At 42.6% G+C, this 27,088-nt stretch overlaps 1 protein-coding gene across 1 annotated transcript; it reads left to right on the plus strand.

The window, feature by feature from the left end:
- LOC106085977 (angiotensin-converting enzyme) lies at positions 1–9,861 on the plus strand. Its single transcript, XM_059369929.1, has 7 exons — positions 1–141; positions 2,640–3,529; positions 8,608–8,953; positions 9,019–9,239; positions 9,310–9,450; positions 9,522–9,700; positions 9,778–9,861. Exons 1-7 carry the CDS (start codon positions 1–3, stop codon positions 9,801–9,803), a joined length of 1,944 nt encoding a protein of 647 aa, XP_059225912.1. The 3' UTR covers positions 9,804–9,861.
- The last annotated feature ends 17,227 nt before the right edge of the window (positions 9,862–27,088 follow it).

Here is a 27,088-nt window from a genome sequence, read left to right on the forward strand (position 1 = left end):
ATGGCAACACTCAAGGCCTTGGGGCTCGAGGAGATAGAAAGAGAAATTCTGGTAAGGGACTTACCGCCCTCAAAACTCCAAATTTATGTGGCCTGTATGGCAACGCTCAAGGCCTTGGGGTTCGAGAAGAGAGAAATTCTGGTAAGGGATTTACCGCCCTCAAAACTCAGAATTTATGTGGACAGTATGGCGGCGCTCAAGGCCTTGGGGTCGAGGATGGTGAGGTCGAGATGCCTGGCGGACTGTTTGGAGTCCCAGGATAGGCTCCGGACCCACGATATGACGCTGACTTGGATTTCTGGGCATGAGGGGATTCCAGGAAATGAGAGGGCGTACGAGTGCGCCCTCTGCGCCGGGCGGACCATTCAACGGTCTTTCCTTGGTGCCATTTGTTGATCAACTGAACACAGTAGAGGGGATGGACAGGGCGGCGTCGGTGGCGAGATGGGACTCGATGGATGGTTGCCGGACTGCAAAGGCGCTCTGGCCTGTCATCGACCGGTGGGGGACGAGGTAGTTGCTAGCGTTCGATAATAGGTCGATGAGTAGCTTAGCAGGGGTAAGGTACTCTTCGACTAATGGGCTGACATGGGTTCCTGGGCATGAGGGGTTTCCAGGGAATGAGGGGGCGTACAAATGCGCCAAAAGGGGTTCGTCTGCGCCGGGCGGATCATTCACCGGCCATTTGTCGAGCAACTGAACACATTAGAGGGGATGGACAGGGCGGCATCGGTGGCGAGATGGGACTCGATGGATGGTTGCCGGACTGCAAAGGCGCTCGTGCCTGTCATAGACCGGGGGGGAGCGAGGGAGTTGCAGGCGTTCAATAATAGATCGATGAGTACCTTAACAAGGGGTAAGGTACTCTTCGACTGATGACTTTTGTAGGAGTTGTCTCGATGACTTTTGTAAGAGTTGTCTCGATGAGGATGAAGGGAAGACTATTGAGCACTTGCTGTGTTCATGTTCGGGTCTGCAGGGACGTAGGTTCTCCTTTCTGGGGAGCCGTTTCTTCTGTGATCTGGGTGAACTTGGGAACGTACCTCTGACAGGTCTTCTGAGGCGTAGGTACATCCGGACTTGCGTGGCGATTGCAGTGTCTTCACCCCCTCCCACTCGGGCTCTCCATTCCTCCTGTTTTTCTTTTATTCGTGTATAACCTCAAGTGCGAGGTCTCACATCTTCTTTCTCTTCCCTTACTTTCTTGGGTACCACAATGGGACAGACAAGGTCGATGAGTACCTTAACAGGGGTAAGGTACTCTTTGACCTATTATCGAACGCATGGCAGCGCGCATGGGAGTACCGCGAAATGACTTTTGTAGGAGTTGTCTCGATGAGGATGAAGAGGAGACTATTGAGCACTTGCTGTGTTCATGCCCGGGCCTGCAGGGACGTAGGTTCTCCTTTCTGGGGAGCCGATTCTTCTGTGATCGTCCCCCCGATTGCGAACGCACCTATGGTAGGTCTTCTAAGATTTGATGAAGAAACAGGATGGATCCAACGGGGTGTGCCATACGCTCCTGCGTAGTTACATCCGTGCTTGCGACGCGATTGCAGTTACTTCACCCCCTACCTCTCGGGTTCTCCATTCCTCCTGTTTTTCTTTTATTCGTGTATAACCTCTAGTGCGAGGTCTCACATCTTCTTTCTCTTCCCTTACTTTCAAGAGTACCACAACGGGCCAGAGTGGCCTCCGAGTGAACTCCCCTTTGGTGCGCAACCCACTCAACCTAACCTAACCATGCCATGCGTAGAAGCCATATAAGAACTTCTCCACAAAAGAGATGTCGGACATGAGGTTCGGACTCGGTCATTAAGCTTTCAACTTGAAACGAACAGCACTGATTGATATGTGAGAAGTTCGTCCCTGTTCTTTAATGGAATGTTTCTCGGCCGGATCGAGTTCCATATTGGAAGATCGAGTTATCTGGTGTGGCCTGCAAACACTACCAAACATGCGAAAAATTAGCCAGTGGCACAGAGATTAGCATGTCCGCCTATGTCAATAGGTTCGTATCCAGGCAAACACTTAAGAATAATTTTGTAAGCAGAGTTTTTCGCCTCACTAATGGTGGTGAACTATGGCGAGCTTCCATATCATTCAGCTTAGACTTGAATCGGAATATTGGTGTCCAGATTTGAATTTGCTAAGCTGTCAAGTATTCAGCCGTGTAAAACTTCTCTACTATGTGGTGTCGCCCAGCGCTAAACCGTTTCGAATTGGCTATTCAAAAAAAAGGCCCCTTTTGATCGTAGGCAAAATTCACAACTTTGGAAGCCAAAAATATGACATTACTAGTCGAAGTATTATCACATCATAACATTTTCACAAGAATTGTAGCTGAAGAAGTTTTGTGCGCCACTGTATATAACATTAAAAAAAAAGACAATTTTACTCATCACCTATACAATGTTGACGATTTTTTTAAACACTTTCTAATCTTTAAGCAGACAATGTGCAAACCTATAAATTGTGAAATAAATTGAACTTGAGATCAGTTGTCGCTGAAATTTGCCAACGAAAGCAGATTTCAGAATGTTAAAATTCCATTTTTTTTGTTTCATGGTAATTAAGAATTTTCACATAATAAAAAAGAGATTCCCAAAAAAAAAACTTCTATTCTTGTATTTTTTCAGCTCCTTGGTCTTTATGTGACCCATCACTGTGTCCACGCTGAATGCCTTACTGAGGCCTGTGCCCAGGAATTGGTTCAAAGCATTGATGAGAAATACCGCATCAATTCCGATTTAGAATTTGAACATCCCAACGGTAAAGTGAGTGCTGATATAGTCCTACGCGATGGCATTTTGCCCTATAAGGAAGCATTGGAAAAATTTGATTGGCAAAATTTTAAGAGTCCCCTATTGAAACGTCAATTTGAAATATTGCTCAGGGAAATGAAATATCCCAAGACCGATGCAGAATTTCGTAGAAATACTTCGTTGTTGAAAAATGTTGGCAAGAAAAAGTTCACCTGCTCCCGCTTAAGTGCCAACACATGCCAAAAGGTATCCTATAATCGTGATATTAAAGCGCTTTTTACCAACAGCGATGATGAGGAGAATCTCAAATGGTATTGGCGTGAATGGCGCAGTCATTTGCCCCCTGAAGTCCAAACGGCCTTGAGCTACTACGTCAGCTACTATCAGTCGCTGGGATCAGCAGCAAATCAATCTGCCTCTGCGATATGGTATGAAGGCTATGATGATGCGAATATGATGGCAGATTTGGAAAATTATATGGCCGCCATTGCGCCTCTCTACAAGGAAATGCATGGCCATTTGAGACAGATCCTTAGAAATAAATATGGCAATGCTATCATTCCCGATTCGGGACTCATACCACAACATCTCATTGAACAGTCCTATTACCAGGCTTGGAAAAAGGACTCGGTTTTGGTGAATCCCTATCCCGAAAAGAAATTGCCCAATATGCAACAGGAATTAAGAGCAAACTGGACCTTCAATGGACTACGTCAAACCGCTAGTCATTTTTTTAAGCTCTTGGACTTTCCACCTTATCCAAGGTAAGTTGTGCCAAATGACATTGAAAGAAGAAAAAAAGAGAGAGACTAGTTACCCACCACCTCGGGTATATGTAAACCACCTTTCGTCAAAGGCCGGTGAAAAATGCATATATTATGCCCCCATAGCAGATATATCGAAATATGGTCCATTTTGGACCAAATTCGTGGTCTAATAATTTTATAGAACAAATTGTTGGTCGTTTTGGTAGCCATATCCCAATATAGACCGATCTGAACCATATACGACAAGGATGCCGAAAAGCCTAGTCACTGTTTCAAATTTCAGCAAAATCGGATGATATATGCGTCTTTTTTTGGGCCCGAGACCTTAAATCGAGAGGTCGGTCTATATGGCAGCTATATCCAAATTTGGACCGATATGGGCCACATTCGAGAGGGAGGTCGAACTCACTGTACCAAATTTCGGCGAAATCGGGTAATAAATGCTCCTTTTATGGCCTTTAGACTCTAAAACTGAAGATCGGTCTATATGGCAGCTATATCTAAATCTAGACCGATATGGTCCAAATTGCATAAAAATATCGAGGGGCCTAACACAACTCACTATCCTAAATTTCGGCGACATAAGACAAAAAATGCGCCTTTTATATGCCCAAGACCTTAAATCGAGAGATCGGTTTATATGGCAGCTATATCCAAATCTGAACCGATCTAGGCCAAATTTAAGAAGGATATCGAGAGGCCTAACACAACTCACTGTTCAAAATTTCAGCAAAATCGGATAATAAATGTGGCTTTTATGGGCCTAATACCTTAAATCGGCGGATCGGTCTATATGGGGGCTGTATCAAGATATAGCCCACCGATATAACCCATCTTCGAACTTAACCTGCCTATGGACAAAAAAAATAAAACTTACTATTCCGAATTTCAGCGAAATCAATCGGCCATATAGACCGATCTCTCGATTTAAGGTCTCGGGCCCAAATAAATATGGGCCGATATGGACCACCCTAAACCTGCAGATCGGTCTATATGGCAGCTATATGTAAATATAACCCGATATGGACGATCTTCGGCTCGGATTTCAAGGGGCTCATTAAAACTTACCATTCCGAATTTCAGCGAAATCGGGTAACTATTCTGAAGTTCAGCTAAATCGGACCCTAAGACCCTAAATCGGCAGATCGGTCTATATGGCAGCTATATGTAAATATGGGCCGATATGGACCACCCTCGACAAGAGTGTCAATGGGTGTAATAAAACTCACTATGACGAATTTCCGCAAACTCGGGTAATAAATGAACCTGTTGCAGGCTTAAGACCCTAAATCGGCAAATCGGTCTATATAGCACAGCAATATCTAAATATAGTCCGATCTGGACTATATTCGAGATAGTTGTTGGGAACTTTACTCACTGTTACAAATTTCAGCTTAATCGGGTAATGAATGCGCAAGAACTAAACGGACAATTTGAAAAGGAGAGGATCCTCCCCTTTTGCCCACATTTCAAGACTCAATGATCACGGAGATAAGTTAGCCGATATATTTGTTTGGTATCTGGTGGTATACTCATATCGATAAGACGAATCTGATATTCAAACTTAAGATCAAGTAACGGGGGGGGGGGAAAGCCCTACCCAAAATTCCTTGACGAACATATAGACCGATTGGGCCACTATGGGCCCCAAATGAAAGGTTGTTTTTGTTGTTGTAGCAGTGTGTTGTGTTCTATATTTCGTCTTCTTGATTCTGTTGAGTGTCAAGACCCAGGAACTCTGCAACGAAGATGGGGTGCGTCCACAGCGATCTGGGTCTGAGTCGAGTGGATCTGGCTGGGCAGTCAAACAGGTGATGTGTGTCGTGTGGTCCCTGGTCACAATCGGGACACTCATCCTACACGTTGGCATCAATCCTTGCTCTGCCGGATTGTAATTGAACCAGAATTACTCTGGTTTGCCGGAGGTCAATTACTTAAGGTGCAATGGGTGGCGGTCGTTCTCCAAGGACTACATTCACCCGGTAGCTATTCACCGCATCTGCTTAATCTAGAGGTTCTCTCTTGCAGCGGTGCATCTCACGCTCTAGAACCTGCAGACGATTCTGCAGAATCATTCTGTTGAGTATTCAGGTCCCGGAACTACTAAGATGGGGTGCGTCCAGAGGGGTCTGGGTCTGAGTCGAGTGGATCTGGCTGGCAGTTAAATAGGTGATGTGTGTCGTGTGGTCCCTGGTCACAATCGGGACCCCTGGTTTGCAGAGGGAAGTCAATTTATTCAGGTGCAGTGGGAGGCGGTGGTTCTCCAAGGACCACATTCACCCGGTAGCTATTCACCGCATCAGCATAATCTAGAGGTTCTCTCACGCTCTAGAACCTGCAGACCTACCTGAAGGCTTTCTGCAGAAACAGCCCAGAAGGTATTGCTTAGACAGCGCGTAGTTATGTCTTCGCACGGATACGATCTGTGTCTCCTGATGGAGGTGGTCGAAGTGAGGAGACAGCTCGTCACAATTCGGCACTCTGACAGATCTCAGTATTATTCCACTGCGTGTCGCAGAGCTGACGAGACTACGCTGGCGCTGCATAACTTACCACAGACCAGCCAATTGCTTTGTACGTGGTCAACAAGGTTTCTTGGTCAGCAGCCCAAGTGACTTGAGGACCTTGTTTCAAGTCACTTGGGCTGCTGACCCAAGCCCAAGAGGACCTTTTTTCTACTTTTGACTTTAAGGCAAATTGCTGTGACATGTGAGGAGAATTTGTAAGAACTGTCAAATGTGACACCAAGTATGCTGCGACACCTGATGGTCGAAATTGTCACTCCGTCGACCATCACCTTCAGCTCTCTACGTACCTCATGCGGGTATATAGTGAACAATTTGGCTAAAGATTTGATGGCAGATATCTTCAATCATATCTTGCAGCGAAATAAGAGGCAAGTTCGTTAAGGTAGATGCTTAATCTATCACAGATGCCATCAATGGGTGGGGGACCTGATGCCATGATCGTACAATCGTCTGCATATGATACGATCTCTATGCCCTCTGAAGGGGGTGAAATGGAGGATAGGTAGAGGTTAAACAGTGCCGGATAGATCACCCCGACATGGGGAACTCCCGGTTTCACTCTACGGTGCTTCGACTTCTTATCCCTAAATTCCACAAATGACTGGCAATCGCACAGATAATTCGCGACCCATCGTTTCAGACCTGGCTGGAGGGACGTATTGGCGATGTCCTCATTAGTTTGGCGAACCGCGTCGAATGCCTTTGATAGGTCCAGTGCCATGAGGACCGTCCCATCATATGGCCTGGGCTAATTGGAGCCACAGCAAATGTGTGCGATGATGGCATGCAGAGCAGTTGTTGTGCTATGCATCGGCGAATGGAAATTCTCCTACGAGTCTTGGGAGGAGTAGTCCCTCAAACGTCTTGGCTTCTGGTGAGAGAAGGGAGATCAATCTGTACTACTACCCCTTAGTCGGATCCTTTACAAGCTTCCTGTCACATGGCCTGGGCTAATTGAAGCCACGGAAAATGTGTGCTGCGATGGCATGCAGAGCAGTTGTTGTGCTATGCATCAACGAATGGAAATTCTCCAAGGAGTCTTGGAAGGAGTAGTCCCTCAAGCGTCTTGACTACTGGTGAGAGAAGGGAGATCAGTGTCTGTACTACTACCCCTTACTCGGATCCTTTACAAGCTTCTGTAGCGGGATCACTCTACACATCTTCCGCACAGATTGAGGACAGTTGTAAGGTACTCAACTCCAGGTAGATACAGATGGAGAGATTCCGTTGGGGCCTAAAGTCTTGGATGATTTGGAGCCACGGATGACATTTGTAAATTCACCCACGGCAAATTGTGATGGCTGTCCATCGGCTCAGAGAGCACGGATACAGCAAATGGCTCTCCTCCTAGCCCTGTCACTCTCGAGATGCACAATAAATTGACGGTTGAACAACATGATGGATCTCTTCGGATCCGTCAAAGTTACGCCGCCAAAAGTGACAGAGGTCCAGTCATCCCCTCTACCGGGGTTCGACAGTTACTTAGGAGTAGACCGCAGCTCGCCCAAAACCGGTTTCTTAGTTAAGGGATCACTCTGCACATCTTCCACACATCGGGAACTATAGGAGGGTTCAAAGACAGGTTGAGGTACAGTTGTAAGGTACTCAACTCCAGGTAGATACAGATTTTTCAGCATCAATGCAGAGATTCCGTTGGGGTCCAACGACTTGGATGATTTGGCACCACGGATGACATTCGTAACTTCAGCCACGGTAAATTGTGATGGCTGTCCATCGGCTCAGAGAGCACGGATACAGCTAATGGCTCTCCTCCTAGCCCTGTCACTCTCGGTTGAACAACCTGATGGATCTCTTCGGATCCGTCAAAGTTACGCCGCCAAAAGTGACACAGGTCCAGTCATCCCCTCTACCGGGGTTCGACAGTTACTTAGGAGTAGACCGCAGCTCGCCCAAAACCGGTTTCTAAGTTACATTGCTCCAAGTGTTTCAGTCACAAATTCCGCTTATGTTCATAACTGACTACCCTGTTCATTTCCAGATTTAGCTGGCAGATTCTGGGGTTAGTAGAGTCCATGCAACGAATCCCATCACACTCGTATGCGAGTTCCACTGCCTGCGCCGGAAAATTGGGCAGCTCTTGGGGCATTCTACCAGCTGGAAAAAGTTAATGCTGTATCTGTCGGCAAGTGGCACATTAGAGGGAGGTGTCAGTTCACTGAAGCAGCGATGGCTGTACTCTCTGAAACCGACCCAATCGGCCTCTTTTGATTGATAAACGTTCAGAGCTCAGAGGTTATGAAGTTGGGTGGTCGGTCGATGGTGAGAATTATGGGGAGGTGGTCTGAGGACGCTTTCTCCCCTAACATTAGTGTCTGTGCTGCCTCAGCGATCATGAGGGGCGTTAGCATTGCAAATCAAGTGTTTTGATATTTTGACCCATCAGGGCAACTACGAATGTAATATCCAAAATTTGAGTGCTCTATGTAGGATTCTAATAACCCTGTGGATGTGTTTATTCAAAGTTCAGTATGGCCAAGTTTGGAAAGACCACATATTTATATATCTGACATTCTTCTTTGTTCACAGCTACTTCCAGTACGAAGGTTTCAAACCCATCACCAATTCCGAAGACTCAGCTGATTGTAAGGCCCGCATCAATTATCATGGCAAAGTGCGTATGGCTTATTGTGAGAAGGTCAACTATAAGAGGCTGCTAACCACGCATGGCGACATCACTCGCTTGGGTTATGCTCTGCAAAAAAATAAGCTTCCAGTGGGTTTAAGCCGGGAGGCTTGTCCCGGTTTTGGCAACGCCATGGCCGAGGCCGTGATACTGACCGTTTCCACACCCAAGCATTTGCAACAAAATGTGCATCTATTGACCGAATACAATTACGATGATGAAATGCATTTAAATTTCCTATATCGCATGGTGAGTCCAAGTCTTTACTTCAATTTTCCAAGCGGGATTTTCAGTGAATTCTCAACTACAATTAGGCTGTGCACGCGCTCTTCTCAGTGCCCATGTACTTTGTGCATGAAAAATTGTGGGTGGATATGATCGATAATAATGTTCGGCCCTGGAATTACAAGTGCCATTATTGGAATCTCATGGAAAAGTACATGGGTGTGGGACCTTCGGATCACACCTATATCCCCACCTTTGATATGAACCCGAAATTCTATGAGGGTGTATTGGATGGCCGAAGCAGCACCAAGTGAGTCACCAAGGAGTGATGTCTTGCCACAGCGTTGTTTGTTTATTTAAGAGTTTTTTTTTCAACTTAGGAAACTATTTGGAGAATTTTTGGGTTACCAAATCTATCGGGACTTGTGTTTGAAAACCGATTTATACCAGCCTGGAAATGCCGACAAACCATTATTTAAATGTAATCTTCATGGCCAAACAGAAGCTGGCGATATTTTAATGTAGGTTGATTTCCGACCAGCTTTAACAGCTTTTCGAAATATTCAATCAAATTTTTGATATTTGCTTTCAGGAAAATGATGTCTGCTGGTGCCACAAAGCCATGGCGTGAAATCATCAAAGATTTAACTCCCAATCAGGAAACAAAATTGCAAGGCTCTGCTTTCATGGACTACTACCAGCCTCTGCTGGACTGGCTGAAGCAGGATAATGCTGCCAAAAATGTACAAATTGGCTGGAAATCCATTGACAGTAAGACTTTACCCAAGCATGTTAGCATGAACTGAACATATCTGAATTCTTGCCTTTTCGATTCTCTTCCCATTTAGATTGCATTAACCCTACCGTGGTATAGGGAAACTTCCCTGCTGCCAAGAGCTTCAAAAAAAAATAAAAATTTCATGTAAATGCTACTTAAAATAAAGGTTTTTATGACTAATTGAGGTCCCATATATTCCTACCTAGGTTGGGCTAGAATGACTAGTAGCAGAGGTCTTTACAAACTCAGCTACCGGGGGTTTTAATTGGTACTGACCACCCAAACGGGCATGATTACTGATGGGTACAATATGGGTATTGAAAAAAAGGCATTTTAAGAAGAAATTTTGGCCCCAAGAAAATCCAATCTTTTGGCTGACATACCTTCAGAGGAAGGGCCACACCGGATTATTATAATGCCCAAAATAGCCAAAAGTCAGAAGTGGCTGCACCAATGCTAACAAAAGTGGGTAAGCCTAGTAGAACGCCCCCATAAGACCCACCCAAACGGGCATGCTTATCGACTGTAACAATATGGGTACTAAATAAAGGCTGGCTTACTTCTATATGATACACGCTTCAGAGATGCCGTATTCAAAGAGGGGCCCTGCCCCTTTACCATAATTCTCAAAACAGCCAGAAGTCAGAGATGGCGCCACCAAAGATAAAAAGACGCCCAATCTTAAGATGCCGTAGAAATCACACTTTTGGCTGACATACCTCTGTATGACAAATGGTTCAAAGATGCGCCTTCACAGGAAGGGCCGGCCCGATTATTATAATGCTCAAAACAGCCTGAAGTCAGACGTGGCTACACCAATGTTAAAAAAAAGTGGGTAAGCAGTCTAAGGGAACACCCCCCTAAAACCCACCCAAACGGGCATGCTTATCGATTATGACAATGTGGGTTTTATATAAAAGGTATATTGTGAAGAAGAGTACAAAACGGAAAAAAAATTTGACCCCAAGTGTCTGGGGGCCGCCAACTCTAAAGAAGCCAGGCCAAAAACTAAGAAATCATATTTTTGGCTGGCGTATCTCTATATGACCCTCAAAAATCTGGAGACCGCACACAGTAAATATGCTGCAGTAGCCAGTCTTGAAAGTAAGAAACCACCCCTTTGGATGGCTTACCTCTTTACTCGTATGACACCAGGTTCAGAGGTGCTGCGTTCAAAGGAGGGCCCCTGCGCCTGCCCCTTGACCGCAATGCACAAAATAGCCAAAAGTCGGAGATGGCAACACTAAAGATAAAAATGTGAGATCAATCAGCCCAGGGGAACACCCCCTAAAACCCACCCAAACGGGAAAGCTCATGGATTATGACAATATGGGTATTGAATTAAAGGTATTTTGAAGATGAGCACGACTCTAGTAAAAAATATAGCCCAAAAAGTCTAAGAAATCACACTTTTGCCTGACACACGGTTCAGAAATGCCGCATTCAATGGGGGGGAGAGCCCCATCCACCAAAAATTCGGCCCAAGAGGCTGGAGGCAGCCAATTCTTAATCTTCAGTAGTAGCCAGTCTTGAAAGCAAGAAATCACCTCTTTGGACGGCTTACCTTTATATGACACCTGATTCAGAGAAGCTGCATAAAAAGGGTGGCCCCTGCCACTTTACCGCATTGAGCAAAACAGCCAGAAGTCGGAGATGGCAACACCAAAAATCAAAAGGTGAAGTCAAGCAGCCCAGGGGAACGCCCGCCTAAGACCCACCCAAACGGGAATGCTTATCGATTGTGACAATTTGTGTAAGAGTACTAATCTGATTTAAAAATGTGGTCCCAGAAATCTAAAGGCTTCGCACTCTAAAGATGAAGTAATACTCAGCTCTGACAATAAGAAATCAAACTTTAGCCTAGCTTACCTCTATATGACAAACGGTTCAGAGATGACACATTCCAGCGAGGGCCCTCTCGCTTCCCACATTGCTCATAAACGCCATAAGTGAGAAATGGCTACACCAATATTGAAAAATCTTAATTCAATCAGCCCTGAGGGAACGTCCCCCTGAAACCCGCTCAAACGGGCATGTTGAACCGATTGGTACAATATGGGTATCAAATGAAGGGTATTTTGAAGAAGACTATGAATCTGATATAAAAATTTGCCCGCAAGAGTCTGAAGGCCGCCCACTCTGAAAAGCCCTTAATGGCATGTAGGCTGACATAAAATATCCATTATCCATCAAGAGAATGGTGTAAGATAGTAGAATACGCGTTTGATTTTAAATATTGGGGATAACTCATCCTGAATAAACCTCCCAATTGGACTTCACTTATGAGACTTTAAAAAAGGGAATAGAGTACAAATATGATTTTAAAATTTGATGTAAATGTGATTGCGCACCCAAAAAAAAAACCCCCCATACGAAAAAGCAAAACCCCAAATTGGGCCAAAAGAGGATTCCAATAAAATTTTTTTTTTATAATTTTATGGCAATCCAATAATAGGTTAGGTTATGTTGAAGAGTCATTCTGCCATCAGACTCACTTTGACGTTTTCTTCCACTGTGATACCACAGGAACAGAAGAAGGAAGATGCCTTCTAGTTCATACCGATGAACCATCCAGATCGCTTTAAAAAGCCCAATAACTTGCGAATGTTCACAGCCGCTTAATCAAACAAATTCTCAAAGAAATGAGAACCTAAAGTGGTACTCTTGCTGACTGCTAGCGGGAGACACACACACACACAGAAGGTATTCTACAGTCTCATCTTCTTCGATGTCCTCAAAGCTTCTGCAAAAGTCGTTGCTGGCAACCTTCAGTCTATCAGCATGTTTTCTGATTACACAGTGACCTGTCATGACGAACACAATAACTGAGACGTCTGTTCTAGCCAATGATAGCAAAGCAGTAAACCTCTTCAAGTCTAGATTAGGCCACATAGTTTTCGAATGCTCACAGCCCCCTTTTTGAGACCATCTATTATTCGTTGTCCTTCGGGCCTGGTCCTGAAAACTTAGCTTACATGTCGGTTCAGGTTCGAAGAACATGTAGTCTTGGTATTGGCGGAGCAATGAGGACCACGCCCACTAGGGCACTGGAGACTATTTTAGATATCCGACTCATTGAGATACAGATTAAGTGTGAGGCAGCCACTACGGCTATGAGACTTAAGGCGATGGGAGAATGGATTGAGGATGGGAGCAGCTCATACCATCACGGTATAATCGAGGCGACGATAGGAAACCTGGAAGGAAGGGGAGAGGTTTCCGATCGGATATCTGTGATTAACCTTGAAGTCGAGTGCGATGCACTGCTGCCGTCGGCACAGCCTTGGATTGACGGAACCTTAGTATTGCCATCTGGAAGATCATGTTACACGGATGAATCAAAGCTAGAGGATAGAGTGGGCCTGGAGGTTTACGGTCCTGCAGGCGGAGATACGTGCGATCACGGAATGCGTGAGGTTGTGTGGTACTTACGCGAGGACATCGAGTGTGATCATCTTTACAGACAATAAAATTGCCATAAGGGCAATAACAACGGGGACGGTAAGGTTACGAACAGTCTTGCAGTGTAAGAAGGAGATTAACGCCTTTGAGGATGGCAAAATCCGCATCGTTTGGGTGACGGGTCATAACGGAGTAAGACGACGATTTGGCGGTGAAGGCCAGAGATTTCGAGTCAATAAAATGGTTAACCCGAAGCCTTTCGGTTCGACGCCGTCCGAGTTAAGGGAGTGGGCGATGAATGCCGAATCAACATTGTGGGACAGCAAAACGGTCGGTAGGACGGCGAAAATCCTAGGGGATCCAGATCGTGAAAAGACGAGGCTATTACTGAAAGGAAGCAAGAAGGAGGTCAGTATAGCTATGATATCATAACGCGACATAGTCCTATGTGTGAGCTCACTTATGTAAAATCGGTGCGGCAAGTGATAGCAGGTGCAGGACATGCGGGGAAGATGAAGACATGTTGGATCATTTCCTTTGCCATTGTTCGGCTTTTGCGTCTAACAGACACTGGCACTTAGGTGGAGACACAATATCAGATATGAACCAACTTAGGGGATTGGTATTGAAAACCTATTAAGGATTTTGTAACTAGCACGGAATTCCTAACTTAAAATTTTCTTTGTTTCTCTTTCGAGACGAGCTGGATGATCGGAGATGCAAATGGAAAAGAAACGCAAAAGATTGCAACACACACCAACCACTTTGAGACGCGTTTCGTCTTTGTTTAGAAGACCTTTCAACCATATTAGGTGTGATGGGTTCAATGGCCGTGCGTTGGTATGTTGTATTTGAATCGTATTCATAGCGAAAACGCATCTATGATACAATTACCACATTAACCAAGCTCGACAACGCTGTCTATAAGCTGTACTTTTCCCAATGCATGTATTTTTGTGTAATGACAGACATTCTTTCTGTGACAAATTACACTTCTTCCGTACTAAACATGATTTTGTTCATCTGTTGGAAGTTGTATTGATGGCTTCGAATGTTAAGACAACGGCAATGGCTGTCGCCGTTGCTTCATGATCCGAGGTTCGAATCCTAGCTGGGTTTTTGTCGAATTTTTAATTTTTCAAGTTTTTTGTCTGTTAGAGCGAGATCAATAAGGTTGATTTATAGTTTTTAGAACGCCTAACTTTACTGGTTTAGGTGTATGTCCATAGTGGCATGGGACGGATTAATAACTGCACCCACTTTTCAACCTAACATAACCTAAGTTATAATACCCAGTAGCACAGTAGTGGCGTAGGGTATAACTACTCTTTCCCAAGGAAAGTGGTACTTAAACTGGCCATGGCCAGTCATACGGGTATTAGGATTACCCTTTCCCAAAGAAATGGGTACTAAAACCATGCCTTCCTAAAGAAAAGTTTACTAGAAAGACCTCTTTCCAAGAAAAAGTGAACTAATTGTAGGACTTAATTCTACGACTTCTTGTACTCAAATGGATCCCTTACAAAGTACAAACCAATCTAACCTAACCTAAGTTATAATACCCAGTACCACAGTAGTGGCGTAGGGTATAACTACCCTTTCCCAAGAAAAATGGTACTTAAACTGCCCATTCCCAGGGATAAGGGTTTTAAGTTTACTTTTTCCTAAAGAAATGGGCACTAAAACCATCCTTTACTGAAGAAAAGGTTACTAGAAAGACATTTCCCCAAGAAAATGTGAACTAAAACTATATTTCCCAGGAATTCTAGGACTTAATTCTAGTACTTCATATACTCAAATGGATCCCTTACAAAGTACTAACCAATCTAACCTAACCTATGTTATAATACCCAGTACCACAGTAGTGGCGTAGGGTATAACTACCCTTTCCCAAGAAAAATGGTACTTAAACTGGCCATTCCCAGGGATAAGGGTTTTAAGTTTACTTTTTCCTAAAGAAATGGGCACTAAAACCATCCTTTCCGGAAGAAAAGGTTACTAGAAAGACATTTCCCCAAGAAAATGTGAACTAAAACTACCATTTCCCAGGAATTCTAGGACTTAATTCTAGTACTTCATGTACTCAAATGGATCCCTTACAAAGTACTAACCAACCAAACCTAACCTAAGTTATAATACCTAGTACCACAGTAGTGGCGTAGGGTATAACTACTCTTTCCCAAGGAAAATGGTACTTAAACTGGCAATTTCCAAGGATAAGGGTTTTAAGATTACTTTTTCCTAAAGAAATGGGCACTAAAACCATCCTTTCCGGAAGAAAAGGTTACTAGAAAGACATTTCCCCAAGAAAATGTGAACTAAAACTACCATTTCCCAGGAATTCTAGGACTTAATTCTAGGACTTTATGTACTCGAATGGATCCCTTACAAAGTACTAACCAACCTAACCTAAGATATAATGCCCAGTACCACAGTAGTGGCGTAGGGTATAACTACCCTTTCCCAAGAAAAATGGTACTTAAACTGGCCATTCCCAGGGATAAGGGTTTTAAGTTTACTTTTTCCCAAAGAAATGGACACTAAAACCATCCTTTGCTGAAGAAAAGTTTACTAGAAAGTCATGTTCCCAAGAAAAAGTGAACTAATACTACCATTTCCCAGGAATTGTAGGACTTAATTCTAGGACTTCATGTACTAACCTAAGTTATAATACCCAGTAGCACGGTAGTGGCGTAGGGTATAACTACCCTTTCCAAAGGAAAATGGTACTTAAACTGGCCATTCCCAGGGATGCGGGTATTACTCTTTGCCAAAGAAATGGGTACTAAAACCAAATCAGAAAAGGTTACTAGAAACACCTCTTTCCAAGAAAAAGTGAACTAAAATTACCATTTCCCAGGAATTCTAGGACTTAATTCTAGTACTTCATGTACTCAAATGGATCCCTTACAAAGTACTAACCAATCATACCTAACCTAAGTTATAACACCCGGAACCACAGTAGTGGTGTAGGGTATAACTACTCTTTCCCAAGAAAAATGTTACTTAAACTGGCAATTCCCAGGGATAAGGATTTTAAGATTACTTTTCCCAAAGAAATGGGTACTAAAATCAAACCAGAAAAGGTTACTAGAAAGACCTCTTTCCAAGAAAAAGTGAACTAAAACTACCATTTCTAAGACTCAATTCTAGGACTTTATGTACTCGAATGGATCCCTTACAAAGTACTACATTCAACTTTGGAGCTCTTATCGGCACGGGTTATTGTTTACCGATAACCATAATAGTTCGTATTTGGCTTATTGGGATTAAAAGGAAACAAAGGAGGGTATGCGTTTCAAAAACAAACAAATTATGTTTTTTTACGAACACTCTCAGGTATATACTTGGGAGTGGGTATTGAATAGGCGCTAGTGCCTACTCTTTTCTTCTCTTATCTCATTATCTCCCCATCTCGTCTACAGGTCTTATTTGGGGACACTTTTTCTTTACTTTGTCACATCAAATATGACTAAAACTGGCCACAGAGTGAACTAACCTTAGTAGGTAGGTTACCCACTTCACCCAAGACTTAAACATAAAAGGTGTGTTCTTAACCTTTTATTGATTAAGCTTCAATAAGTGATTTTCTTTTATCAACAATCACCAATGCTTTACTCGAAATGAAATTAAATAAACATACAAAGTTAATCAACACATCGATCTGACAAACTGGGCACTTAACCAATGCGGCTAAGTGCCTTGGTACTTAAACTCTTTAAATTCTTTACAACCATATCCGAAAAGTTTGTATCAGTCAGATAGTATCCAGTCTGCCGGTTGGGTAGTTCTCGGCGTTCTCGGCTAAACATGAAGCAACGTTTTGAAGTTATCAAGCGAAACTGCAAACAAATCGGTCATTATTTTCTCATACTAATGGGTCAGACATCGTATTGGTACGACCATAAGAATGCACATTTCAAACGCAACCTTCTAACGCGCTTAGTATTTGTGGCCATCAATGTTGCTGGAATAGTTTATCTGATCTATCAGAAAAGACATGCTTTCCAAGTCTTAACGCTGGAGCACATGAATCCCATTATGAGGTATACGGGAACCAGTCTCTTCTTTTTAATCATTTTGCCACCTGTCTCTACTTTTGGACAAATCTGCTTTTGCGACAGCCAATTTATCGAAATTAAACGAAAACTCCAGTGCATGGAATTGAAATGTCTGAGCAAGTTTTTGCGCTGCAAGCAAATCGAAAGAAATGTTGGTCAAATCTATTTATTCAAGTGCATAACAATTGCATTCATGTTCTCCATGACTGTGGTTTGGTATTCGAACTTTTTCACTACTTGGCAGCTGAGAACTGTACTGCATGTGAATATCATTTGGTTATCGAACTTTTGGCTATTTCAATACTTTCATGTGATGGCGAAAATATGCCGCCTTTTCTATTACATTGACAACCAGATACGGGAAATGGCTGAAAAAGTTGTGAAATCCCCCGCAGGATTAAATCGAAAAATGGAATATCATGCATGCATGGAGTTATTTTGGTTAAGGCAGCAGCATTATCGATTGTGTCAAATTTTAGACGAACTTCAGACAATGTTCAAATGGCAACTTTTCTTAAAACGTCTGGTTAGCTTTGTTTACATGGGAATGCATGTCTATAATACGATTTTTGATACGAGTCATTTTGACATTGGCACGATACTAATTTATGACGTAGCCGATTATGTGCCATCCGTTTTGGACTTCTTTATGACCGATAATCTGTGTCATCTTACGAAAAATAGTTTTCGAGACTTGCAACAGAGTTTAAACGAATTCAATGGGATTGATCAACAAGGATATGGTCGACTACACCGAGAGGTAAGTTTGAATATAATTCGTTGTTATTCAATTTTTATACCCACCATCGAAGGATGGGGGTATATCAACTGCGTCATTCCTCATCAAAGTATTGATGTTCTTAATAGTCTTGAAATTCTAAGTCGATTTTGCAATTTCCGCCCATTTGTTCGTGCCTGTTAGCATGCTAGCTATCGAATGAACAATGCTAGGCGCTTTAAATGTTACAAAATTACTTGTTAGGTCAGTTGGGTCGGTTGGGATTGTAAATGCTCCAAATCGGTCTGTGTTTTGATACAGCTTCTCTTTAAGTCTTCACATTAGACTTCTGAAGCCTCTAGAGGGCGCAGTTTGTTTAACAGATATGATTGAAATTTTGCACGTAATGATTCGCTATGAACTTAGAACAACTGTGATTAGTATGGTACAAATCGATCAGTTATCTGATATATAGCTTCTATATAAATCAAACTCTCGAGCCTCTGAAGGTCGTAATCTTTATCCGAATTGTCTGAAATTTTGAACGTGGAGTTTTTTTATGAACTCTAACAGCAATGAAACTTACATTCATGACGATCCGATTTGACTTCTTGAGCTCTTAGAAGCCTTAATTTGCATCCAACATCCATGCCAAGTATGATCCGAAGCGGTCTATAAACAGATATAGCCCCCATATAAACCGATCCCCGGATTTGACTTCTTAAACCCTTAGAAACCTCAATTTTCATCCAATTTAGCTGAAATTTGGAACAAGGACGTGTGTTATGGCTTCCAACATCCATGCCAAGTATGATCCGAATCGGTCTATAAACAGATATAGCCCCCATATAAGCCGATCTCCGGATTTGAATTCTTGAACCCTTAGAAACCTCAATTTTCATCCAATTTGGCTGAAATTTGGAACAAAGACTTGAGATACGACTTCTAACATTAATGCCAAGTATGATCCGAATCGACCTATAAACAGATATAGCCCCCATATAAACCGATTCCCGGATTTGACTTCTTGAACCCTTAGAACCCTCAATTTTCATCCAATTTGGCTGAAATTTGAAACAAAGATTTGGGTTATGACTTCCAATATCCATGCCATGTATGATCCAAATAGGTCTATAAACAGATATAGCCCCCATATAAACCCATCCCCGGATTTGACTTCTTGACCCCTTAGAAGTCTCAATTTTCACCCGATTTGGCTGAAATTTTAAACAAAGACTTTTTTTATGTCTTCCAAGATCCATGCCAAATATGATCCGAATCGGCCTATAAACGGATATAGCCCCCATATAAACCCATCCCCGGAATTGACTTCTTGAGCCCTTAGAAGCCTCAATTTTTATCCAATTTGGCTGAAATTGGAAACAAAGACTTGTGTTATGACTTCTAATATCCGTGTAAAGTATGATTCGAATATGCCTATAAACAAATATCTCGCCCATATAAACCGATCCCCGAATTTGACTTCTTGAGCCCTTAGAAGCCTCAATCTTCATCCATTTTGGCTGAAATTTGGAACAAGGTCTTGAGTTATGACTTCCAACATCCATGTCATGTATGATCCAAATAGGTCTATAGACAGATATAGTCCCCATATAAACCCATCCCCGGATTTGACTTCTTGACCCCTTAGAAGTCTCAATTTTCATCCGATTTGGCTGAAATTTGAAACAAGAACTTGAGTTATGACTTCCAACATCCATGACAAGTATGATCCGAATCGTCCTATAAACAGATATAGCCCCCATATAAACCCATCCCCGGATTTGACTTCTTGACCCCTTAGAAGTCGCAATTTTCATCCAATTTGGCTGAAATTTGGAACAAGGTCTTGAGTTATGACTTCCCGCATCCATGCCATGTATGATCCAAATAGGTCTATAAACAGATATAGCCCCCATATAAACCGATTCCCGGATTTGATTTCTTGAGCCCCTAGAAGCCTCAATTATCATCCAATTTGGCTGAAATTTGAAACAAAGACTTGAGATACGACTTCCAACATCCATACCAAGTATGATCCGAATCGGTCTATAAACAGATATAGCCCCCATATAAACCGATCCCCAGATTTGACTTCCTAAGCCCTTAGAAGGCTTAATTTTCATTCGATTTGGCTGAAATTTGAAACAAAGACTTTTTTTATGACTTCCAAGATCCATGCAAAGTATGATCCGAATCGTCCTATAAACAGATATAGCCCCCATATAAATCTAAATCTGTGAAAAATAAACGAATTTATATATGGTCTATTTTTTAACACATTTCCACGAAAATTAGATAACATTTAACTTTGTGTAACTAATATTCGGCCCGTTCGAACTTAAAACTTGTGGTTATTTTCTACCCTTTCTCTATTTTCAGTGTGATGTCTTTTCTTTGTATTTACATTGTCGTAAGCTGTCGGGTTTCCAACTTTCTGGTCCACTGAGTATGAATCGCAGCTCCTGGTTTGCCATGATGGCTGGAATGGTGTCTTGGATTATAATCTTATCACAGGCGCATATATCTAAAGAATAAGTTGAATATAGCTACGAGACATTGTTTATTCAAATAACTTTAGAAAAGAAAAAAAAAATTCTATAAACATTTGTAGGGAATTGCCGAGTTTCATATTCGTGTATTGCACGAATATGTTTTACAATTTATTGCAATAAAAACTCAAAATAAAATTTTATATGAAAAAAAAAGATTTCTTTTCATAATTTCATATATGATATATCACAGCTTTAATGGTGAGAATTTGAAGGCAATACAGGTTTGTATTTCAAAATGAAGGATACTTTATCGAATTCTTTATATGTATAAATGTTTAAGTTTGTTTGTTCCTTATAGACTTAAAAACGGCTGAAACGAGTTTCTTGAAATTTTCAAAGAACATGGGGAGTGGTTTGGAAGTCACAATAGAAGATATAATTTTTTGATATCGGAGGGGGGCGGACCCTCCCCCTTACCACAAAAGTACGACCCAAAAAAAAGAGTGGGCCGATCGAGACAATATGGGACTCAACTGAAAGGTATTCAGTAGTAGAGTACGAATTTTTTATAACCAAGTAAAAGCGTGCTATTGGTTTGCCCAAAAAGTAATTGCGGATTTTTTAAAAGAAAAGAAATAAATGCATTTTTAATAAAACTTTGAATGAACTTTAATCAAATATAAATTTTTTACACTTTTTTTCTAAAGCAAGCTAAAAGTAACAGCTGATAACTGACAGAAGAAAGAATGCAATTACAGAGTCACAAGCTGTGAAAAAATTTGTCAACGCCGACTATATGCAAAATCCGCAATTACTTTTTGGCAACCCAATAAGTTCAGACGGGCCGAATGATGGGAATCCACCACGATCGATTCTGCCAAAAATCTATACAACATAAATTTAGTTAAAGGGCATAATTTGATTCTACATACAAAACTTTTGTCATACCAGCAAACATTAAAACAGGGTTGATCGAGAGACCGGTTTACATGGGAGCTCAAGAAGTCAAATTGGTGAATCGGTTTATATGGAAGCTAAAGGGTGATTTTTTTGAGGTTAGGATTTTCATGCATTAGTATTTGACAGATCACGTGGGATTTCAGACATGGTGTCAAAGAGAAAGATGCTCAGTATGCTTTGACATTTCATCATGAATAGACTTACTAACGAGCAACGCTTGCAAATCATTGAATTTTATTACCAAAATCAGTGTTCGGTTCGAACTGTGTTCATTCACCGTAACGTTGCGTCCAACAGCATCTTTGAAAAAATACGGTCCAATGATTCCACCAGCGTACAAACCACACCAAACAGTGCATTTTTCGGGATGCATGGGCAGTTCTTGAACGGCTTCTGGTTGCTCTTCACTCCAAATGCGGCAATTTTGCTTATTTACGTAGCCATTCAACCAGAAATGAGCCTCATCGCTGAACGGTGAATGAACACATTTCGAACCGAACACTGATTTTGGTAATAAAATTCAATGATTTGCAAGCGTTGCTCGTTAGTAAGTCTATTCATGATGAAATGTCAAAGCATACTGAGCATCTTTCTCTTTGACACCATGTCTGAAATCCCACGTGATCTGTCAAATACTAATGCATGAAAATCCTAACCTCAAAAAAATCACCCTTTATATCAGGTTATAGGCCGATTGGACACAGCTATTGGAAGTCATAACAGAACACTACATGCAAAATTTCTGCCAAATCGGACAAAAAATTCGGCTTCCAGGGGCTCAAGAAATCTAATCGGGAGATCAGTATATATAGGAGCTATATCATGTTATAGACCGATTTGGACCATACTAAATACAGTTGTTAAAAGTCATAACGGACCATCACCTGAAAAATTACAGCCAAATCGGACAAAAATTGCAGCCTGTAACGGCTCAAGAAGTCAAATCGGATGATCGGTTTGAATGGAAGCCATATCAGGTTATAGACCGATTTGGATCGTGCTTAGCACTGTTGTTGGAAGTCATAACGGAAACCACATGCAAAGTTTCAGCCAATTCGGACAAAAATTGTGGCTTGTAAGGGCTCAAGAAGTCAAATCGGGATATCGGTTTATATGGGAGCTATATCAGGTTATAGACCGATTGGGATCGAACTAAGCACAGTTGTTGGAAGTCATAACAGAACACCATAGGTAAAATTTCAGCCAAATTGGACAAACATTGAGACTTTGTAAGGGCTCAAGAAGTCAAATCGGGATATCGGTTTATATGGTTATAGACCGATTTGGATCGTACTTAGCACAGTTGTTGGACGTCATAACGGAACACCACATGGACAATTTCAGCCAAGCTAGACAAATATTGCGGCTTGCAATGACTCAAGAAGTCAAATCGAGAGACCGGCTTATATGGTATAGACCGATTTGGACTGTACTTGGCACAATTGTTGGAAGTCATAACAGAACACTGCATGCAAAATTTCTGACAAATAGGGCTAAAATTGCGGCTTTCAGAAGCTCAAGAAGTCAAATCGGAAGATCGGTATATATGGGCGCTATATCAGGTCATAAACCGATTCGGATTGTACTAGGCACAGTTGTTGGAAGTCATAACGGAACACCACATGCAAAGTTCCAGCCAAATCGGACAAAACTTCCGGCTTGTAAGGACTTAACAAGTCAAATCGAGATACCGGCTTATATGGCAGCTATATCAGGTTATAGACCGATGGGGACCATACTCGATACAGTTGTTGGAAGTCCTAAATGAACACTACATGCAAAATTTCAGCCAATTCGGACAAAAATTGTGGCATGTAAGGGCTCAAGAAGTCAAATCGGAAGATCGGTATATATGGGCGCTATATCAGGTCATAAACCGATTCGGATTGTACTTGGCACAGTTGTTGGAAGTCCTAATTGAACACTACATGCAAAATTTCAGCCAATTCGGACTAAAATTGCGGCTTGTAAGGCCTCAAGAAAACAAATCGGAAGATCGGTATATATGGGCGCTATATCAGGTCATAAACCGATTCGGACTGTACTTGGCACAGTTGTTGAAAGTCCTAATTGAACACTACATGCAAAATTGCAGCCAATTCGGACAAAAATTGTGTCTTCAAGGGGCTCAAGAAGTCAAATCGGGTGACTGGTTAATATGGGAGCTATATCCAAATCTGAATCGATATGGCCCATTTGCAATCCCCCACGACCTTCTTCAATTGTTAGTATCTGTGCAAAATTTCAAGCTGCTAGCTTTACGCGTCCGATCACTATAGTGATTTCGACGGATGGACGGACGGACATGACTAGATCGACTCAGAACGTCGAGACGATTCACAATATATATAATTTTTGGGGTCGCAGATCAATATCTCGAGGTGTTACAAACGGAATGACTAGATTAGTGTACTCCCATCCTAGATTAGTGTACTCTCATCAACGATAAGGTATAAAAATTTTCAACTGTGGTTATCCCCTCCTATTGGTGGCGACATTTGTGAGGTACTATGTCATGTAAAAACTTCTCTCCAAAGAGGTGTCGCACTGCGGCACGACGGTGGGTATAAAATTTGACAACAGTGGTTATCCCCTCCCAATACTGGCGACATTTGTGAGGTACTTTGCCATATAAAAACTTCTCCCCCAAGAAGGGTCGCACTGGTGCACGCCGTTCGGACTCGGTTCTAAAAAGGAGGCTCCTTATTATTGAGCTTAAAAGCTTAAACTTGAATTGAACAACACATACTAATAAGAGAGGAGTTTGCTCCTGTTCCCCAATGTAATGTTCATGGCAAATTTCCATATTTTTGTCATTCTAATTTGTGCTCTAGTGACAGATGGGGTGTGGCGCACAACCCTCTTATAGACGGCCTCCACCAAAAGCTGCATACCACCAATCATGACAATATGGGGTTAAATTAAATGTATAAGGTTGTGGACTACTAATCTGATATCTTTATTCTGCTCATATATCTAGCGGACCACCTCAAACAAAACAGTCGATCAATCATAATGACCACCGTGTGATTTAATTAATTTGGGGACATAAATAAATGCAGGCACTTCAGAGTGATGGGAGGAGTTGCAAACCTTAACGCTAAGGTTGCCACCATTTTAAGCTCATCGATAAGGGGCCTTCTTTTCCTGGACAAGTCCAAACGATGCACAGTGATACGGTTTGCAATTTTTCTTTGCAAAAATCATGCTGTCCTAAAAAAGGAAAAAAGCCATAAAGCACTGTGCGCTTTTTAATCCTGCAGGAGGACAGGAAGGACGTGGCGATAACTCAAAAGATGATTTATTGGATGTATAGGGCCATCGTGAGACCAGTACTGGCCTGGTATGGTGGAACGCCGCAGAGAAGAGGACGCGTTCAAGGGAGTTCGAAAAGGGTCAGAGACTGGCCTGCGTCGGGGTCACAGGGGCACTGAGATACGCAACGATGCTGGATATGCACAGACCCATTGAGGTCTATATTCGGAACTGCGCTGACAGGGTCGCGCTTAGTCTGAGGGAGCACGGCATGCTGGAGGAGGGTGGTTGCGGCCATAGTTAGATGTTATAGATGCGAAGGGTAGACTGAGGAGGATCTCCGACTGGATATGTAGGCCATTAAGACCTATATTCGGAACTGCGCCGCCAGGGTCTCGCTTAGGCTGAGGGAGCACGGCATGCTGAAGGAGGGTGGTTGCGGCCACAGTTAGATTCTGGGTGTTATCGATGCGAAGGGTAGACTGAGGAAGATCTCCGACTGTGCCAACAGGTGTGTGGGCTTTCGCGATCCGTTTTCTTGGGAGGGATGAATGGAGGGCGAATGCTATACTTGAGGAGGATGAGACCTCGTTCTACACCGATGACTCCAAGATGGAGTCAGAGACTGAATTGGGGGTCTACTATGACGCACTCAATATCGGTATGTCTCCAAGACTGTCGGACGAGTGTACGCTCTTTCAGGCCGAGGTCTGCGTTAATGCAGTGGCCTCAAGAGAAATTCTGGTAAGGGACTTACCGCCCCCTAAACTGAGGTCGAGATGCGTGGTGGAGTTTTTTCAGTCCCTGGATAGGCCCCGGGCCCACAATGCGACGCTGACATAAGTTTCTGGGCATGAGGGGATTTCAGGAAATGAGAAAGCGTACATGTGCGCCAGGAGGGGTTTATCTGCGCCGTCCAGGTCATCGGCCTTGCCTACGTGCCATTTGTCGAGCTACTGAGCACAGTAGAAGGGTATGGCCATCCATGAGGTCGATGAGTACTTTGACAGCGGTCCTAACCGGATACTGTGCCATAGGCCGCATGGCTGCACGCATGGGGATACCGCACAATGATCGGTAGGAGTTGCCTCGTTGAGGATGAAGGGGAGACTGTTGAACACTTGCTGTAATCATGTTAGGCTCTGCAGGAACGTAGGCTCTCCATTTTGGGAAGCCGTTTCTTCTGTGATCTGGATGAACTTGCGAACGCACCTCTGGTAGGTCTCCTAAGATTTGTTGAAGGAACAGGATGGTTCCGACGGGGGGTGCCATAAGCTCCGGCATAGGTACATCGATTCTTCACTCCCCGCTCGGGTTCTGCATTCCTCCTGTCTTTCATTTACTTCTTTCTTCTCCCTTTCTTTCTAGGTTACAACAATGGGTAAAACTGGCCTCCGAGTGAACTCCCCTTTGGTGGGCAACCCACTAAACCTTACCTAACCTAAATAGTTTTCGAGATATAACACTTGAAATTGGACCAAAAAACCTAACAATTGTGTTTTCTGTTTCTTGAAAATCGATTAAAGTTCAGCTTTGAACGGCCGTATCTCCTAAACTCAAAATCCGCCATTTTTGGGGGTAGCATTTTTTTAAATCGATTTTTGCCCCCTGATTCCTTTGTCCGCGCAGTAAGCTATCAGTAAGCAATAGCCATAAAACTTCGTATTTTGCTTATTGGAACCAAAGGAAAAAGATAGAGGGTATGCATTTCAATGTGCGTGAAGATAAATTTGAATATAACTTAGCCAAGACACAAACCTGACATTTTAACAGAGCTATGTTAAGTGATTAACAGAGCACTGTTAACTAATTTTCTTTTGAATTTAAATAAAACAAGTAAAAGAGTGCTAAGTTCGGCTGGGCCGAATCTTATATACCCTCCACCATGGATCGCATTTGTCGAGTTCTTTTCCCGGCATCTCTTCTTAGGCAAAAAAAGGATATAAGAAAAGATTTGTTCTGCCATTAGAGCCATATCAAGATATGATCCGGTTTGGACCACAATTAAATTATATGTTGGAGACCTGTGTAAAATGTCAGCCAATTCGAATAAGAATTGCGCCCTTTGGGGGCTCAAGAAGTAAAATAGAGAGATCGATTTATATGTGAGCTGTATCAGGCTACAGACCGATTCAGACCATAATAAACACGTAGGTTAATGGTCATGAGAGGATCAATCGTACAAATTTCAGGCAAATCGGATAATAATTGCGACCTCTAGAGGCTCAAGAAGTCAAGATCCCAGATCGGTTTATATGGCAGCTATATCAGGTTATGAACCGATTTGAACCTTATTTGAGACAGTTGTTGAAAGTAAGAATAGAATACGTCATGCAAAATTTCAGCCAAATCGGATAAGAAATGCGCTCTCTAGAGGTTCAAGAAGTCAAGGCCCAAGATCGGTTTATATGGCAGCTATATCAGGTTATGGACCGATTGGAACCATACTTGGAAAAGTTGTTGGATATCATAACAAAACATGTCGTGCAA

Source organism: Stomoxys calcitrans, chromosome 5 (assembly GCF_963082655.1).
Source record: "Stomoxys calcitrans chromosome 5, idStoCalc2.1, whole genome shotgun sequence".
Classification (NCBI taxonomy): Eukaryota; Metazoa; Arthropoda; class Insecta; order Diptera; family Muscidae; genus Stomoxys; species Stomoxys calcitrans.